The sequence below is a fragment of the Callospermophilus lateralis genome, chromosome 4 (assembly GCF_048772815.1).
Source record: "Callospermophilus lateralis isolate mCalLat2 chromosome 4, mCalLat2.hap1, whole genome shotgun sequence".
In the NCBI taxonomy this organism is placed as follows: domain Eukaryota; kingdom Metazoa; phylum Chordata; class Mammalia; order Rodentia; family Sciuridae; genus Callospermophilus; species Callospermophilus lateralis.
In genome coordinates this window covers 41,360,664-41,380,946 of record NC_135308.1, presented here as the reverse complement: position 1 = coordinate 41,380,946, position 20,283 = coordinate 41,360,664, and the positions used below count along the sequence as shown (strand labels likewise).

General features: G+C 33.3%; 1 protein-coding gene across 2 annotated transcripts in view; it reads right to left on the bottom strand.

The window, feature by feature from the left end:
- Positions 1-20,283, bottom strand: part of Msr1 (macrophage scavenger receptor 1) — a 73,707-nt gene that overhangs the window by 28,191 nt on the left and 25,233 nt on the right. For both annotated transcript variants that reach the window (XM_076852437.1, XM_076852438.1), the window contains exons 6-8: positions 11,389-11,469; positions 5,616-5,705; positions 1,575-1,628 (exon numbers count right to left, since the gene is read on the bottom strand). In XM_076852437.1, the coding sequence (XP_076708552.1) occupies positions 1,575-1,628; positions 5,616-5,705; positions 11,389-11,469 (225 nt within the window). The remainder of the gene's footprint in view (positions 1-1,574; positions 1,629-5,615; positions 5,706-11,388; positions 11,470-20,283) is intronic.

Genomic DNA, 20,283 nt, shown 5'->3' with positions numbered 1-20,283 from the left:
CATAAGTAGCCCTCTATGGCTTTGTCAAAGAAAGTATGCACATAAACTCCAAAATAGCACTGAAAAATCTGTAACTGACAACATTTCCAAACGTAGTTGAAAAAAATCTTCCAAGCATTTGATAACCCCAGGTAACAGTAGACAGTGTGACTGTTCAGTTTACAGACAAAATAAAGAAAGAAAGAAAGAAAGAAAGAAGTTCCTTAGTTTCCAAACTCAACTAGAGTGAGTGTTTAGAAGCTCAGAGAAAGCCTCAGGGAAAGAAAATAAAGACAAAAAAAAGTAAAGGTAGAGATAAAGATACACATAAAGCTGGGGAAGAGAGACTGACAAGAAGAGCTCAACTGAACTTAAATGGAGGAAGAGGACAAAGGAGAATAAGAAGAATTTTGTGTAAAAGTGACCATCTTAAAGGAAAAATACACAAAAAAGACAACACAAAAGATATATTAATGCTCCCATTATCTTAATATAATCATAAAAAATGATAATGGTTGCTAATACCAAACACTCTAAGAGATACACAATATGCTGAGTTGTTCAACTTTGAATGATCCTGCTATTGACTGATATTCACAATCATAACCCTACATTGTCTAAATGTGCCATCCATACATGGTATTAGGTTAAAAATCATTTTTTGTGAAAGCATAGATATACTGGTACTGTATTTTTTAAAACAAGCATTACAACTAAAAATTGCAAGATTTTGGTACATCAAAGGATTTGCTATAATCGGTCTAAAATGCACCCCTGAATAGACTATGACTCTGTTCACATCAGCTCTTCTCTCTCTCTCTCTCTCACACACACACACACACATACACACACACACACACACACACACACACAATACATGCACTCCTAAGCCTTGTTCCTCTTCATAACCCTTTCATTGTATTAATGAAAATTTCACCTAGACACACAAGAAATAATGCACATTTCATTTAACAATAAGATGACCTTATTTTTTGAGGTCCATTTTATAGATTCTCTACCTGGCAACCTGGGGTCTGCATTCCACTGACAAAGATCCCAGCTGCTAAATCTATTCTGTTGCAGGTCTTAAAGTCTAGAATATGTAATGTGACCTTTTTAAGGTTTCAGTAAAACAAAACAAAACACCCTCCTCAGCCCCTGACCAACACAGCCTTCAGAGAATTAATCTGTCAGGGCTCTTGGGCTGTCTAAATTCCTACATATAAGGTTTCAGTTCGCTCAGTTTTAGTAGGTAAGGAGGCTGTAATTGTTTCTATTCATAAGCTTGATTTTCCCTCAGTGGCTAGAAATTGACTTGAGAATTGAACAATTTTCTATGTGGAATTTTTAGAAAATAGTACTCATCACAAACACAGAATACAAATGGGTAATGAGACTGAAAGAGTTGCATAATCTCATCTATTTGTTTTACTCCAATTAGCATGTTTTATTTGTAGAAAACTGTGGCTGGCTTCCACAGACTCTCCATGGATCAATGCTGAATTTCTCAACGTTTGTCTCAAGCTCAGACCACCGATATCACAATCTTATTGATTACAAAAATGCATACAGAAAACGAGAAACTATCAACTTACTGTATGTGCTTCCACTTCCTTTTTCTCCCTTTTGGCCTTTTTGTCCAGGATTTCCTTTAAAAAACAATAACAAAAAAAATTGTATTTTAGTACTAAGCACACACCCTCACTGAGTGCACCTCCAGCCCCAACAATGCTGCATTAAATGGAGATAGGGCATCACCAGTTAATCTAAAATATGAATGTATAGCAACCTATAGATATTGCAAAATAATAATCATGCGGATGTTAATAATAATAATTGCTATCACTTTTGAAAACCTATTGCAAACCTGATATACTATCTCAAATTATTACAAAGGTGATGCATATTCCATTTTTGTAAAACAAGCAGAGCTGATGTGTAAGTAGTTTATTTTGTATTTATTCATTCTTATGTTTTTCTCTTCATCTGACTGTGCCTCCTACCATCCTGGGGAAACCTAGTATCTTCCACCTTATCCTAAACCTGACTGGTTTTTTTTTTCTATTATAATTTACCTATCTCATTTTCCATTCCTTTCTGGCTTAGCAGCCAAAGCACTAGACTGTGGATGGATTGCTGAGAATGTTGAGATTCTGACAACCTGGTTCCTGACAGAAGGCAAAAAGGTCCATGCACCATGTGAACCACTAGGCTAGTCACTTTTGAGTTCAAAAACCAGCATCCATTTACATAAAGATGTAGTACAAGTATTATCATTTTATAGGGGGCAAGGATTTAAATAGACCTGGAAATATTGCTAGACCTCGATCTTTGCTAATGATTTGCTAATTCACACACAGTTACATTTTTAAGGGATACTCAGGAAAACATTCTTTAGTACTAGCAAGTGATTTTTATGGTGAAACTTCATGAGAGTAGCGCTGCTCTTGATTATTAATTCTTCCAACAGGCATCATATATCTATCTTCTAAGGAATTACCTTCTTAGCATAAACATAGGACTGATTCTAATGATTTCTGGCTGAAGATCAAAATTTTGTTAACATTTTTTATTTCCCCCTACAAAATCAAGAATCTCCATAATTCCATCCAAAATACACTATGGGATGTAGACACTAGGGGATGTAGTTTAAAAACAACAGAATTTTGAATGATCCTAATGGTTTGAATACCTCTATACTGACTTAGTCTGCTCTGTCACTTAATAGAAATGTGGCTGATGACAGTCTTTCAACTTTTAGAGCTAAAGCATATTCTTCTGTGAAGTTAAAAAAAAATAAATCTTTCATTGCAGAGTTGCCTTGAAAATGAGTAACAGTATTTGTAAAGCACTTGTTCATAAGAGATGGGAGCTTCTCTATTATTATTTCCATTTTTTTAAAATCTCCCATAGCTTAGCTAGAATCTGATGCCTGAAGTTTTATTCTCAGTGAATGAAAGACAAAGACCTTTTCATCTCAATTCAATTTTTGTGGTATACTTTTTAAAATTTTATTTAAAGTTGTAATATTAATTTATTGATTAACTGTTGATTTCTCTAGTTTATTTTGTCTACATCGGTGCTTAGTTTTGGACATTTGTCTTTATTTGCCATTTAGAGAAGATTTATTCTGACCTCTAATATACTAAATCTTTAAAAATGTAATAGGTAATGAGTATAAGACTTGAAGCACTTAAAATGTACAAATTATTTCCAATTAAATTTTATTTTGAAGATATAATGAAAGCCCAACTATTCTTATTAGAGTAATATAAAGAGAATTTCTTGGTTTTGAATTAATTTACATATTATTATTTTATTCTGTATCATTAAATTAACTTCATAATTTTGATTGAATAATTTCAAGTAGTATTAAATTGGCAAAACAAAAATCATTAAGTAACCCAAAGCCTACCAAACCTCTCTTATCTTTTTGACCTAAATTTGTCATAGTGCCACGTTTTCAGATGTTCAAGAGGAAAAATCTAAGAAATTAAAGGAAAAAAATGGTCTAGAGAGTTAAAACAAGATGCAATTAATCATTACTAATTCTTTACAGAGAAGATAATATAATATACTGCTTAATTTCATTACTTCAGCATTAATTCACAATTAGGAAAGAGAGAAAGACTGTGCATCATTCTTGAAAGTCTTTTTGCACAGCTATGTCTTGGATATTTATTTTAATGTTAATTTGTAGCTTTATAAAACTAGGAAAGTATAAAAAGATTCCAAAACAAAACTTTATTTTGAGTTTTCCTGGGAAGCTAAATGACCATTACTATTTCAGATGGATCATAGACAAATAGATTCATTTCTACTTTAAGTTTACAGTACAGTTAAATTCGTTTTTCTTTTTTCACAAAATTATTTTAAATTATCTTGCAACTATAGTAGCTTTGAAATTGCATCAAATTTAAGGTTCTAAATATATTTGTCTATTGAATTCAAATTGCCCATATTGGAAATGAGATCCCTGATGTTGTAGATAATTTTAAACAAATTATGAACACACACTTCTTCCTATATTGCCCAAAAAGCCTGATTAAAGGTAGATGGTTTAGAGGTAGTTGGTACATAAACACACCACTCATTTCAGATAATCACATCTCTAGTGGAGACTAATTACAGGTTGCTTATTTGTGGCTGTCATATACACTGATGTCATCAGCAACACTGCAACACATTTCTTAGAACTTCTAAAATCCAAAGCACTGATGATACTAATGTCAGTGAGCAAGTGGCACAACAGAAATTCTTAATTCATTGTAGGAATGTAAAACAGTAGAGTCACTTTAGAAGGCAGTTCAGCCACTTCTTACAAAACTAAATATGTTTGCCATGCAATCCAGTAAATATACTCCTAGGTAGACTTTGGTCCATGAAAATACATGCTAATAAAGGGTTTGAGTGGTTTTATTAATAGTTGCTGAAACTTGGAAGAAACCAAGATTTATTTCTTTAGGTAAAAGGATAAACCAATTATGATAAATCCATAAAATGCAATATCATTGAATAATAAAGAGAAATGAACAAACAGGTAATGAAAAGATGGAGAGAAACCTTAAATACATCTTGCTATGTGGAGGAAGCTTGTCTGAAAAGACAATGTATTGCTTGTTGCCAGCTGTATGACACTGTAAAAGGCAAAACTATGGAGATAGTATAAAGATCAATGGTCTCTAAGGGCTTGGCCCATGGCAGAGGGTAGTGATGAGCAGATGGAAGATAGGAGATCTTTAGGGCAGTGAAAATATACTGTAGGATGGACATATGGCAATGATGGACACATGATATTATACACTTGCTAAAACCCATAAAATGCAAAACACAAACAGTGAACCCTAGTGTAAGACTTTAGTTAATGATAATGTATCAATACTAGTTTATTTATCATTACAAATTTATCATACTGATTCAAGATGTTAATATGGGGGAAAGTGTGTGGTGATACATTGGAGTTCTATGTTTTCTGTGTGAAAACAAAAACTGCTCTAAAAATAAAATGTTAAAAATTACATCAACAATAGGGATCTTTTTCTCTTGGTAATAATTTACATTGATATTACAAAAATATTAGGCTTACTTCCTTCTAAAATTGCTATTCAGAGTACAGTGACCAAGCTTAGGCTATTGGCCTCATTGGTGGAAATACTGTTGTCATTTGTATAAATGTTAAAGAGCTAAACCATGTTGATTATTAAGCATTAATAAATATTGCAAGAAATTTATTGCACATAAGATTTAAGCATTTTGCCAACTGTGTCTTAACAGAGTTTGGCTAGTTGTGGTTACAGGGGTATTTATATTTTGCTAGTTTGTTTTTCTTTGCCAGTCTTTCCACTCTGTTTGCTCTAAGATAGATACCATTCTTCATGGTGACTTATGATTGTATAGAGTGCATAAATCCTTTGTGTGTGTATGTGTTTTTAAACTATTTTCCTTCAGGACACAGAAGCTTTCCTCAGTTGGACAGAAACCAGCTTCAAAAAATTTTCAGACCACAAAATAAACTACATGTGTGTGCTACTATTCCTATTATGATGAGCAATTTTTTGTTGTCCAAGAAATTTTCAGAAATGATGATCTGATGTTTATTTGCATATTTGATAGCAGAATGCACAGTATTAAAGTACCTGTCCTCCCCGCCTTTCCTGTAAATCCTGGGAGTCCCCTCGTGCCAGGAAAGCCAGTTGCCCCCCTATCACCTTTAAGACCTGGAGGACCTGCATGGTTAATGAAAAAGAAAGTGGTTAACAGTTCATTGTTTACATAGTTTTGAGGGTATTACAAATGAATATGAAATAAGTGAATCTCCAATTGAGGATAGTTTCTTTTCTAAAATTTCACTTGTGCCACTGAAAGATAAATAGGTATAAACATTAGTGCATTTAGTACATTTCAGATATTCAACAAATAACAATGTTAGAAGTAAAAACATACAAGAAAAAATCTTGGAGTTTTAATTAGAAGGTTTATGTAATTAATCAGGAATCTTTTTAAATGACACATTTTGCTCTAACTGAAATGATAATTTGCTAAAAATTGAATTTTTAAGATTTGTCTTAGAAAAATTAAAACTCAAGCAATGAAAATTATTAAAGGATATTTATTTAAAAATTGGAGTACTAGTTCTTCAGTTAACTGCTTCATGTCTCTTAGACATGTTCTTACATATCCCATTATAATCCCATATAATGTAAACAAACACACACACACACACACACACACACACACCCCACAGACTTATTTATGGGTATAGAGTATATACATATAAGTCAAATGTTTTATATACTTAAATTAAAATTGAAATGGCCATTATTTTTACCCCATATCTATGGTGGCCATGAAAGCCTATGGAATAAAATGTTATATTCTTCTGGAATAAAATTTTTCATCCTAGAGTTCAGTGATTGAAACAAACTAACATAAAATAGTTTATGTCTTTTTTCTTATTTTAAGTGTAATTATCCATTCATAGAGATTCCATTAATTCAATTTTCAGTTGAATCTTTTAGGGAGCCACATTAAAAGAGGCTTGATTAATTTCTTTCTCTAGTATCAACCTTTTAGAATATTGCCTTTAGTTCACAGGATTCAGGAGGAAGAATTTATACATATTTAATTTATTCTAAAAATCATTTATTGAGGTTCATTCACATAGACACCCCAAATTTGGCTGTCCCTAAGAAATGTTCAATTTAAATATATTATTATAAATAGTAAGAAATAATATTCAACTCAGTGTAAAACTTTGATTCCATCAGAAATTAAGCATATGTTTTAAAAGATTTAACTTAATTACTCAATATATACTAATTTGTTTACATTATATATATATGATATATATATATATCATATATAGAATATATGATATATATCATATATTCTATATATTTTGTACTACATATTGGTGGATTTTTTTATCATACTGTCTAAAAAAGTCTAACATATATTTTCAGGGCAACCTGATATATATTTATACTTTCCTTCACTATAGTCATATCTCTGAATTAGCAATTATTATCTTCTAGGGGATACTGACTAACAATAGGGGGCAGGGAAGAAGTGGAGGTTCACCAATTGAACAGGGGGGAAGGGAAAAATAGGAATAGAAAAGACAGTAGAAGGAATCAGACATAACTTCCCTATGTTCATATATGAATACATGACCAGTGTAATTTCACATCATATACAACCACAGAATGGGAAGTTACAATCCATGTATGTATGATATGTCAGAATACACTCTACTGTCATGCATAACTAAAAAGAACAAATAAAAAAATAAAAGAAGCACTGACACTAAATTCTCTCATTTAAAAAAATTAAATATTTTCTGAATCTTAATAGTGCACTGTTCACAAGTAATTCCTATTTTTACTGTTTTTTCCATTGAGTGAACAAATATCTATTGAGCACACATATAGTGCCAGTCTCTGCATATTCTTAGAGTTTAAAATATCCTTATCCAAAAAGATCTTCCAATGTGGTGACACAGTAGGGAGAGACAGATGGTGAGATAAGCAACAAATAAAGAAGGTAATTTGAGAAACCTAAGTGCTGTCATCTACAATGCTTTGGGATCTTCTTTAGAGAAGGAGAGCAGGGACCTCTCTGATGATGGCTCATTGATTGTATCACAGTAACACTCGGAATGCAGCTGTTGGATTTATGGTACATTTTCAACAAGTGAACAAATACACTCCCAAATGAAGCTCATGGGATATTTTCATAGAAATCAATCAATTCTTAGACCATTATGGGAAAAGTTGAAGCAGATTCTATACGGTATAGAGTTATGTGACTTGTTGGTTTGAAATATAGCCCCTAACCATAAACTCCACTGTTGAATTTTATTCCAGGAGACTGGATTCTCTGAGCCTTTCTGGTACCATTCAGCTAATTTTCTTTAAGATTCTGTGCCAGCTTCTAACTCACAAAAAACGTAAGTGCAATGACACAGAACTTCAGAGTTCAAGTCACTTGCATAAAGTTGGCCTGATAATTACTTATATATATCCTGGATTCTCAGCTCTCCATTCAGGCTTCTTTCTGCCATTGTGCTCACTAGGGTTCAAATACTATCTCTGGCATTTATCTGCTATTTGTTGACCTTGAGTGAGTCATTTTAGCCTCCCTGTCCTTCTATTCAATAGGCTTATTATTTGTCTGTCCATCACAGACAAATGTGATGGCTAGAAGTAATAAATATAAAAAAACACTTAGAAAAGAGTCTATCATATAATGAACACTTCATGTTAGCCTTCCTTCTCCTTCTTTTACTCCACCTCCTCCTCCTCCTCTTCATTCTTTCTCTACTCCCATGCCAAAATCATTATTTTCACCAACATTTTGTGAAGGCTGCTAATTTAGTTATATTTAATAATATGTACACAATTATTAGTGGCATTGTTGGATTTATTAACACTATCTTTAACCTCCATAAGAACTCTGCTTTCAATACTCAGCACACAGAGAAACAGCCTGCAGCTGGCAAAGTTCCCTACTCAACATATATTTGGGAATTCTGTCTTTGTTGAAGCCTGAGGGAAAGCCCTTGCTGGAGTGCAATAGGGAAAAAGGGTTGGAGTAGAAGTAGAGAAATACATGAATATAAATATTAATAAAATATGGTTCCCATCTCCCAACATCCACAATCAAGGTAGACTCTATTTTCTACTATGGGAGCTTGATTCCCATGGTGGAAAACTTAGGCTATACTAGAAAAATACACAGCACTGGTGGATGATGAAAATTTTGTGCCCAGTGGAGACTTAAGTTCTCTCTCAAAGCATCATTTGGAGGGACCCCTTCCTGTGTCTATAGGTCAGGCTACCTTGCTATTTTTCCAATGAGTGTAATTATTCCATTACCTGGCCTACAAATTTTCCTTTGGAGGTGTTTCTTCTTTGAGCATTGTTGTCACGAGAGAATAACCATAAATCTGGTTTTCAAAAGGATAAGATCAAGAATCCTTGATCTGATAAAATTACTCATATTGTAAGCTCTGTGAAGTTAGCAGAATTTCTGTTTTTTCCACAATGTACTGCAGAACCCCAGGTATGGGAAAGGTACTCAGTATAGAATTTTTCGGGTGAAAGGGAGAGATCACACTTTCTGAGTGCTTCCAAGGAATTAGCACTTTAAAATTAATTTCTATTATGTTATTTTGAGTTAAAGAATATTTTATTTTAGTATCCACTCTAGTGCATGACTAATAAATATGATGTATTTAATGTATTGGTTACTTAAGACCACTCTAATGACCACTTAAATTTCTCTTGATATTCATATCATGGTTGTGAGTGTAGGTGTTGACTTTGTCTAGCTAAGTTTAGTGCATTTAAATGGAAGTATAGGTAGGGGATCTTATGAACTTCCTCAATTCATAGAGTAGAATTTTTGTGACTGTCTACCATGTAGTCTTTAGTTCCTGATTTCAGTGTCAGACCTGAAGCAATTAGATAATCCAGCAGAGTCTAGAGAGAATACAGCAATTAAGTTTGGAAGAATCCATTAGGAGAGATGTTTCATAACTTGAAAAGTTTTGTTGCCATGAATGAAGCCAAAAGACAATCTGATAACCTAAAACAGCTGATTTATCACAGCAACAACTATGTCTAATTCTAATTAATGAGAGCACTGGGCAATACCTATTTGTGGAAATAAGCAGTAACAGCTAAACCAAACTCAGCCCTGGCTAACTGAATCCAAGAAGCTTTGTGATGTTGCCTATGGCATTAATGAAAGTGGAAACTTAAATCCCTCTTTCTGTCTTAAGTATCCACAGAATGAGCTGCAAAAGATGCTGCCCAAGATGAAGTCTGGAGCAGCAAGTTGTGGCACAGACTGAAGGTTTTGGTTGATTTATAAAAGCTTTGACCGTTGCAGTTTGTAATAAAGGAGCCGACAGATCCTTGACAACAGTAGCTCTGGCAGCGGCTATAAAGCTGGTAACTTCCCCTGCTTATGACATTAATGTACCATTGTTCAGATCTGCTGAGCACTAGTCAACTAGAAGAATATTTCTGAGTAAAAAGTCTTACCTGATATCACTTTCAAAGGCACATCAACACCAACCCACTGGTACACACACACACACACACACACACACACACACACACGATACACACAATAAAACGTGGCAAGAGAGAGTCTTGAAAAATATTTTTAAAATATAAACTGTGTATATTGATTTTTAAGCATAATGGTAAAGATCAGTTAAGTGTCAAATTTTAAAAAAATGTTTTTCTTATGTAACCAGGGTTAATCGATACATTGATCTGATAAAACACAGAGAAACAAGATGAATTACAAGGTATTTTGATAATTTTGGCAACACAAATCATTCTAGTTATAATTAGGCCATGCAGTGTATTCTCTACTTTCAAACAGCATGTAGGGTGTTTGATTTCTAGCCAAGTGAAGTAGGACAATCATGCTATTGTTATTTTCTTTTTTTTTCATTTTATTAAGAGCAAAGAAAGTTCATGCTCTCTCTCTCTCTCTCTCTCTCTCTCTCTCTCTCTCTCTCTCTCTCTCTCCTTTTCTGTATTTTCTATTATCTATTTCAAAATATTGCTTTCAAGATTACAACATAGAGAGAAATGATTTAAAATAATATTGCTGTAACTAAAATACAGAGAGTGGCCAACAGCAAAGGTAAAATCCATCTTCATTCCAGTCAATATTTGCTTTCACATTTTGTGAGTTTAAGCAGATATAATCTGGTCAAAGATTACATAAGAAAGACACTCCAGTTTTCCTTGACTCATATTAAGATATTTTTGTATCTTAAAAACAAGATCTTGCACATTTATGCAATGCAAAGAGGATTTTTTAAATTCTTCATATGTGACCTGAAGTTAGCTGTGCAATATATTATTTGCTGTCCATGACAGAGATGACACCCTTTGACTCATGAATAATTCCAGTAGTGACTCTGGCTAAAGCACTTAATTTTGTTTTAAAAAAATCAAGCCACCTTTTGTCATTCAATCTCAGATAGGAATATATATATATACACCCACACATATATTTATATATGATTATTTTGGGGGAGGCTTAAACTCAGGGACACTTAACCACTGAGACATATCCCCACCACTATTTTGTATTTTTATTTAGAGACAGGGTCTCACAGAGTTGTTTAGTGCCTCACTTTTGCTGAGGCTGGCTATTGAATTTATGACCCTTCTGCCTCAGCTTCCTGAGTTGCTGAGAGCATAGGCATTCACCAACACACCCAGCTGATATATGATTATTTTGACTAGAACATATAATATCTCCTTCAATATGTGCACTTGCAGAAACCACAGTACACAAAATAATTATTCCACCTGCACACGTTCATAGATGTACAACTGAGCCATATGTTAGATAATTGAGTAGTTATAATGACCGTACCTATTGGACCTGGAATGCCAGGCCGACCACTCTCTCCAATTGGACCTCTGTCGCCTTTTTCACCTGGGGGTCCAGGAGGACCTTAAAAAAAACATACAGTTACTAATGATAATTTATAAATAATAAGGAAAATGGATTCATCATTTGTTAGGACAGTTATATGAGGAAATCCAAAGTTATTTGTTTGTTGTACAATATGATAGAATGAATAAGACGGATCTTTCTGAATGGAGAATTACTCTGCTATTGAGAACAGTAATGCTCTCTACTGCTAAAGATGACATAGCCCCAAATTAAATCACCAAAATAGGTATTAAATATTTATGTGGGGCTAACACTTTCCTAGGTCCCAAAAACTTGGAGCAGGGAAAAAGAACCACAATGGTTCAAAAACTGCATTTCACTCTGCACATATGAGGCAAATATCATTATATTGAGTCAGATGCTGTGTTTTCAGTTTTAAAAAAATGTTTTTGTGTTGTAAGCTGGATAGTCAATACATTGATGTGTTATAAAATGTAACATCTAAGTAAGGACTAAAAGACATTTGTGGTACACTCAGGGAAACAAATTCATTCACAGTAGTAAAAAAAAAAAAGAAAAATCACAGTATTGGAACTGACCATAAACTCAGATGTCTGTCAGAGAGCTGGAGATAAGCATGAGTGACATAGGATGAAAGAGACTTTATTAAGGGAGTGAGTATAATTTGAGGAGTGCTTTGAAGAATGAATAGAATAAGAAGGAAAAGAATTCTGGAGAAGTGGGGAGATGTGGGGAAAAGCAATAAGGTGAAAATAAGTAGAGGGATGCTTCTTCAAGTAAAATATTAAATAGAATCCCTAGATCAATATACATATTATAAAGTAAGATGGAGAGACTGCACAGAAAACTTTGGCTTCTTGTCTTCACAGTTCCCCAGGTGACTTCTCAGGGTTGAGTTTGAGCATTGATTCAGTCATTCGTATTTTCTGTGTCCAGCAAAATAGATATCTGATGATCACCACTTGAGAATTGTTGTACTGAATATGTGTTTAAAAATTAAAGGTAGTTCTTCCAGCATCCCTCTTCCAACTGAAATGTACAGGACAAGTAATCCTTCTTTCATTGAAAGCACACACTTTATTTTCTTTTCAAATCCAAAGAGAAGAAACAGACTTAGATGTACCATTGAATAATGAAACAGTAATGTTTTAGAAGAGGCATTTTCAGTTGCTACGGATTGGCCAAATGTACAACCTAAGGACAATACACAACTGTATTTAGCATCCCTACTTAGGGTTTGTTACAAATTTTAGTTAGATGGGGAGATACAATACCTACACAATTCCACAGGGATGCCTATAAATAAAGATTGTCTCATAAATAAGTATATTCTATTTATTTTCTTTGTTTCTTTTGGCATCCTCGTCCCTTGTCAGTTTACCTGATCTGTCCCATTTTTGAAGGACCAACCTGGGTTTTAGAAGCTCCGGTTATTATTCCTTTCTTTTCACAGACATCATTGGACAGTAATATTTAATCATGCTTTATTGTGAAAAGCAACTTTACTTAGAGGATATATAAAAGGCTAGGAAAAATATGAGGAAAGAAATAATTCACAATTCTATCATTTTAAGAGAATAACCATTAATATTTCTTTTGTGTGTATATGTTTGGATATTTTTTTCACATAATCATCATGCAAACTACACACTGCTTGTCATTAAGCAAGTAACTAGTGAATTCTAAGATGCAGCTTAATTATTGAAAGACACGTGTGTGTGTATGTATGTGTGTATTGCACAATAAACATCATAATTCTACAACAGTGAGAATCTGCACAGACCTCCTAGTCTATGCAGAAGAATGCAGCTCGAAAGGGGGTTTAACATCCTCTACATGAACACAGCTGTAGTCCATTCATCATTACACAGTGTCAAATTAGGGGACAAGCAGGACAGAAAGACTCAATTTGCAGCCAGAATTTTGGTGAGCAAATTGAAGAAATAAACACACAGTACACGAGGATGGCATTTTGAAAAGGAGTACACAAGCAAAGACTTTCAATTAGTAATTTGGGATCTAAAGCAAGACACAGACATTCCAGAAATAAGTAGAATATATGAGACAAGAAACAAGGCATCGCAGATCAGATACAGGATCTTCACCTGAGATGAAGGTTTTAGTTTTGTTTTGTTTGTGTGGTACTGGGGACTAAACCCAGGGTACTCCACCACTGAACACACCCAAGTTCCCTTTTAATTAATTTATTTATTTTAAGATGGACTTTCTCTAAGTTGAAGAGGCTGGCCTTGAAATTGAGATCCCCTTAAAGTCACTGGTATAACAGAATTGCACCATCATACCTTGCTAAAATTAAGTTTTCACTATCTTTTTCATTAAAAAAAATGAAACTCTTTTATAATTATGATCTTCAAATATTTTACATGCAGCTAAAGTGAACTGTGTAACAGCGCTCATTTTGGAGTATTAGCTTGATCACCACAAGTAAATCTGTGTTATTTTATAAAATTTGGAGTTAAAGATCTTCCTATGTTTGTAGATACTAATATTGATATCTGGTATCTGATTTCTAAAATGCGAAATCCAGGCAAAGATTTTTCTTAAATAGCTCTAACTAGGTGTTCTACATATTACACTTGTCATTTTTTTCTTTTAATTTGTTATATATGACAGCAGAATGCATTACAACTCATATTACACATATAGAGCACAATTTTTTTTATATCTTTAGTTGTACACAAAGTAGAGTCACACCATTCATGTCTTTGTATATGTACTCAAGGTAATGATGTCTGTCTCATCCCGTCTTCTTTTCTAACCCCATACTCTCTTCTTCTCATAACCTAAATCACCAATTATGAATTTTGTTTCCATACATTGTTATAACTTTTTCCAATGCCTCCAAGAATATGCGAAGAGGATTTAAATGTCTTTTCAGTATTTGGAGGGATGGAACTAAAAGCCACATTCCACTTTACTCCTAGCTTCTCAGGTGGAACTTTTGAGTACATTACCAATGGAATGCTTTCCTGCACCCTTCCAAATCTGCTGTCCTCTCCACCTCTGGTATAGCCCACTTCCTCCTAGCCCTAAATTAATGCTGGAGGGTCCTTTCTGGGTTAAGTGGACTGTGTCTATTTCAGCCTTGTATTTCTTCAGTTCTACCTTTTTTTTTTTTTTAGAAAACAGGAATCTATTTTAGAAAGTATCCACTGTAAAGAAATACAATTTATCCAGCTATGTTTTGGAAAAAAACACTGAAAAATTTTAAGACAAGAGACTTGAAGTCTATTGTAGTCACCTTTTTTGTTCTTATTCAGCCTCTTCAAAATTCTGCCCCATAATCACATCAATAACTGCCTCTGTGCCTCAATAGATGGGTATAATACTACCTGTCAGCTCCCTTGATGATATGTCAAAGGAAACAGGATTAATATTAGCCAAAATGTATGATTTGCTCAAGAAGCTATAAAATTCATACTTTTTCCTTCATCTATAACAATTACCTCTTTAAAATATAAACACAAAAATCTTACTATGTATAGTCCTATGATTATTTTTAAAGAAAGACAGACTAAACCACAAGAAATATATCAATAGGATACTTTGCAATCACAAATATCACAGATAAAAATTACCCAGTTTACTGAAAAATTAAACCCAGGTATATGAATCCTCAGAGGATAATGTAGTGCTAATAACATCTGCCTAAATTTCTAGAGTGATGCTTTATTCATTATGATCAGAAATATTCTACTTTATCCTCAATCTTGCCTCAAGATCTATCAGATCTTCTTGCCCATTGTTGCCTACACCTATCCATCTGTCTCCATTTTTCATATTTACTGATGTATATATGTCTAATCTGGAAGAGATCTTAAAGTCTGCTTAATTACACATATTTATAGAGGTCCAAGAATGAATTGCCTAAGGTCTTAAACCTAACAGGGTAAATTTAGAACATGAACACTTCGTAATAACTTATGTAACAACATTCTAAAACTAATGGTCTTCATTTTTGGCATCCATTTTTTTCCATTATTTTTGAGTTGACCTTTCCTTGTTATAATGGTAAAAGACAATCCATTTTTTTTTAAATCCTGGTAATTAATTGAGCAAAACTCCAAATTAAAATGTCATCAATTGCTTTTTTTCTCTTCTCTGTCATGAAAATAAATATATATTGGGATGCTTTCAGATCTTGAAAAGCAAACATATCTAAATATTTTCCCCCAAATAAGCATCATGTTATTTTGTCACCACTGAGCCATTTCATATTTTATGTCTGTTAACTTTCTTCCTGGAATGATTATCCCTTTTGTTTCTTTAAATTGTGATATTCCCACCGACTCCTATTAAAGTCTATTTCACCATTGCAACATTATAATACTATTTGTATTTTTAGACTCTAATTATTACAATTATCTGAGAAATGTATTTTAAAAAATCTTTGGGTCTACAGTATAGCTCAATGGTAGAGCACATGTTTAGCATGTACCAAGAACAAAACAAGACAACAGCAAAACCTTGTCTATTTTATCTTTATAATTATTTAGCAATTTTTAATATGAAAGGAGAGGAACAAAAGTAATGAATGGTGATCTTTCACCAACATATGATAAAGCATTCATTGATGTATATAAATGTTCCTCTTGAGTAACAGTTAATAAATATATATTTAATATTTATTTTATGGTTAGGTACTACATGGGTTATAAAGATTACTCCCTAATTTTAAGAAGCTGTTATCCAAGAAAAGCTAACATTTCCCTAGAAGATAGTTTGAGATAATTTCAAATGTGACTGTCATATTGGAAATTCAATATTTGATGGTATGGTATTAAGCAAGATGTAAATGTCAGCTGGGTATTACTGCTGGAAGAATCAGAGACAGCTTCATACAAGAGGTCACATCTCAAATGTACAGTGAGAGATAGTAGATATTTTCAGTTACAAATACTGAGGAAATATATTATTTCAGATAATGCAAAAGGCATGATCCAGGATGTGGAATGTACTGGGTGTTAGTCTGAAAGTCAAATTGGTTGAAATATTTGGTGTACAAAAGAGGCAAAGGCAGAAATGAAGCACAAATCGTATTGAAAAGACACACTATAGAATAACTTGAGCGCTACTGGCAAATGTTTGCCTAATGAGGAGGTAACAGAATTCTTGCAATGGAAGTTTTCCCTTTAGGAAGGCTATGCTCTAATAAGGGTGTGGAAAGAATTGCAGTCTGGAAGCTTGAGGCAAGAAATTCTTACAATAGTCTAGCAGGGTTGTCTTAAGAATAGTTTATATGAAAAATAAAGAAGGGACAAGAAATAGAGAATACAGAACATAAGAACCAATAGTGGTCTTGGAAGATGTAATAAAATAACTGAAATGGAATGACACAGCTATTAGAAAGTGCAACTTAACAAAAAGGAGGTGCAACTTCCCTTTTTCATTCAATATACACAGTTTATAACTGCTTATCCACTGTAATAGAGATGGTTAGGAGTTTCATTTGAAATATGGAATGCAAAATGAGTTAAGAGGACTCACAGATTGATTGTACAGGCCATGAGAGCAAGAGAAAAGGCAAAGATAATTCTAATATCTTGAAGAGAGCAGCTACCTGGACAATGACATGAGCACTCTAACAGGTGTTGGGTGTGCAGGGATGGACAAGACAGAACCCAACCAAGAAGCTTAGATTCTAGTGGAGAAGACATGGTAAACACATAAGGAAACATGTATGAAATAATTGTATACAGTGATAACTGCTATGAAAAGTCTAAGCAAATAATCATAACATAGAGAGTTGGAGGGTGGCAATGTGAAAGGGGGAATCAGAGAGGGAAATTGTCAGTACAAAGCTGATTTTAAGTGGAGCCACAAGAGAGTGGAGAGACACAAAACAATATTTTGGTAGCAAAAGAAGGAGTCTAGTGCTCACTGTGGATGGCAAGCAATTAAACTCACACTTCCTTCTTCTTAACTTTTACATCTTCAGGGAACTGTCATTCTTCCACCTATCCAAGCTACACAAAGGGATGCTGGAGGGAAGATTAGAAAACGAGACAGAAATAATGTGTATGGGCTATTTTTAAAAATAGTACTATTTGTTTTTTGTAGAATGGGTAAATAGTGGACTAGGAAACAAATTGGGAGATTGATATAGTGCACTCAATTGGAATATGGTTGTTCAAATTATGGTAGTAATAGAATAGTATAGAAATTACTGTAGAGACAGTGATTACTGAGGATTTTTATTGGAAACATCATATGTAATAAGAGTTAAGAGGATTTATGGGTGGATTATATAATGGAAGAGAACAAGAGAGAGGGAAAAAGTAACTTTCTAGGTTCTTGAATGAGAATCTAGTTGGAAAATGATATAATGGACAAAATAAATAAATACATAAACTTGGAAAAGCAATGGATTTGAGAGGGTGAAGATAGGTGAACTGGTCAAGTCAAGGGTTTGATCTTGAATTTGAAAGTTTTGGATATTCATTTGAAATCCAAAGTAGAGGTATCAAACTGTTAGAACACCGATCAATTCGAATTTTTCTCTATCATCTATTTTAATGTCATAATTAAAGAACACATATAATATGTATTCTATATAAGATACAAAGTGCATTAATAAAGATAATATCCCTTCAAAGTCACAATCCAATACGTAAGTATCTACTTAAGTATTTTCTCATTTCATTTATCTAATACCTTTCCAGAGATAAAGATTAACCTGAATTTGGTGTTTCTTGTTTGCTTCCATTTTTAAAATAACCATTTTTGTTATGCATGTATGTGTCTATAAATATACATTATTTACTTTTAACAAATTATAAGCATTAGCAACAAAAATATTCTCTATTCATCTGGAATTTCTTTTAATTTTTTTCTTGTCAACACTTGGATTAATCAGACTTCTTAATTTTCCTAAACTAGCATATGTAAAATGAAATGTCATGGAGTGCCTCATTTCTGTTCCTTTAATTACTAAATGAGAAGACTAAAATCATGAAACCAAGGTTAACACACATGGGAGGCAGAGTAAGAAGATTTGATATAATTTACTTGAAGGGACAGAGAAAAGGACAGAAAACCATGACAGCAATAGTCAAATGGGTTGAAGGTGATAATGTTCTCAACTTAATGACAGACTTTAATCCCCAAGTGTAGAAAATAAAATGAATGTCAAATGAATAAATTCTCAAGTAATCCCCAAATGTATGAAATACAACAAATTTCAAAGAAATAAATTCTCAAAAAACACACTAATTAATAAATTTGCAGCTATTAAAGACAAAGAAGGATAAGCATATTGCTAGAAGTTATTTTAAAAGAAACAAGGAAAGCCCGGAAGCAAAGGGAGCAATTTCTTCAAAATATAATCAGCATTCTATATCTCTAAGTTTGGCACGTGCGATTTTAACCAACTGACCACCCCCCAAGATTTTTCATCTGTACTAAATATATAAAGACTTTTTTCTTGACATTATTCCCTAAACAATTCAGTATGACAATGCTTATGTAGAATTTGCATTGTTTTAAGTTTTATAAACAGTCTAAAAGTGATTTAAACTATATAAGAGAATGAACATAAGTTACGCACAAATCCTAAGCTAGTTTACATATTCAGCTGATCATCCACCATTTTGCTTGAAAGAACCAATATCTCATAGATAGTGAAGGACAACTATAACACAAAAATAACCAAAATAACTGTCAACCTGAGAAATCTGTGTATAGTAAAACAATCTTAAATATCAAGAATAAAATAGGGAAAATGAAAACAAAACCTCTCACCATCAAAGGACTTTCATTAAATGAATTTCTAAAAGATATATATTTAGATAGAAGGAAAATGACATCAGAATGGATGGCTGATATTGAGAAGGTGGAACAACTGGTAAACCCATAGACAAATATCAATAAATATTGCCTGTATAAAGTAAGAAAAACAATGACTAAATTTCTAGCAAAAGCAAAAAAACAAAAACAAACCTGAAATAACTACATTAAATCCTAGGCTAGTGAGAAAGTAGGGAGCACAGGGCTCATTCTTTGTGAAAGAGCCATAATATCTACATGTGCCTCAATTTTTTAATTCTTCCCCTTCTCCATTCAGAGACTCTTCATCTAAACCAAGTATCAACAAACCTTTTCCATAAAGTCAGAAAGTAAATATTTTTGGTTTTGTGGCCCATACAATTTCTATTACAACTACTCAGTTCCACTATTACACTACAAAAGTGGTCATAAATAATAAGTAAATGAAAAAACATGTCTGTGGAGTTTTTACGGCCAGTCGCTTTGACAGACATTATTGTGGCAAGTGTTGTCTGACTTACTGCTTCAACAAACCAGAAGATAAATAATATGTATGAGGCCTGGGGTTGTGGCTCAGCGGTAGAGCCCTCACCTTGCACGTTTGAGATCCTGGGTTCAATCCTCAGCACCACATAAAAATAAATAAGTGAAATAAAGGTATTATGTCCAACTACAACTAAAAAATATTTTTAAAAAATAATATGTATGAGTTAATAAAAGATACGAAGTAAAAAAAAAAAAAAGACAGCAGGAAACCATAAGGAGATCATCAGATGAAACATTCGTTTCCTTGTATAGTAAGATGTTGATTGACTTTAGAGGGTTAGAATAACTTTTGCAGGCAACAATCAAGAAGACAAAAATACACTACAAAATTTTCACAAAAACCTCATGTCAGTCCCAAAGTAGAGAGGAAAGAAAAAGAAAGGAAACATAAAACAAACTTGCGGGGTGGGGGGTGGCTGGGGAGTATAAATATAAGATGTTATTCCTGTTTGTTTCAGTTTTTAGAGGGAATGCTTTCAATTTTTCTCCATTTTCAATAATGTTGGCTTTAAGTTTAGT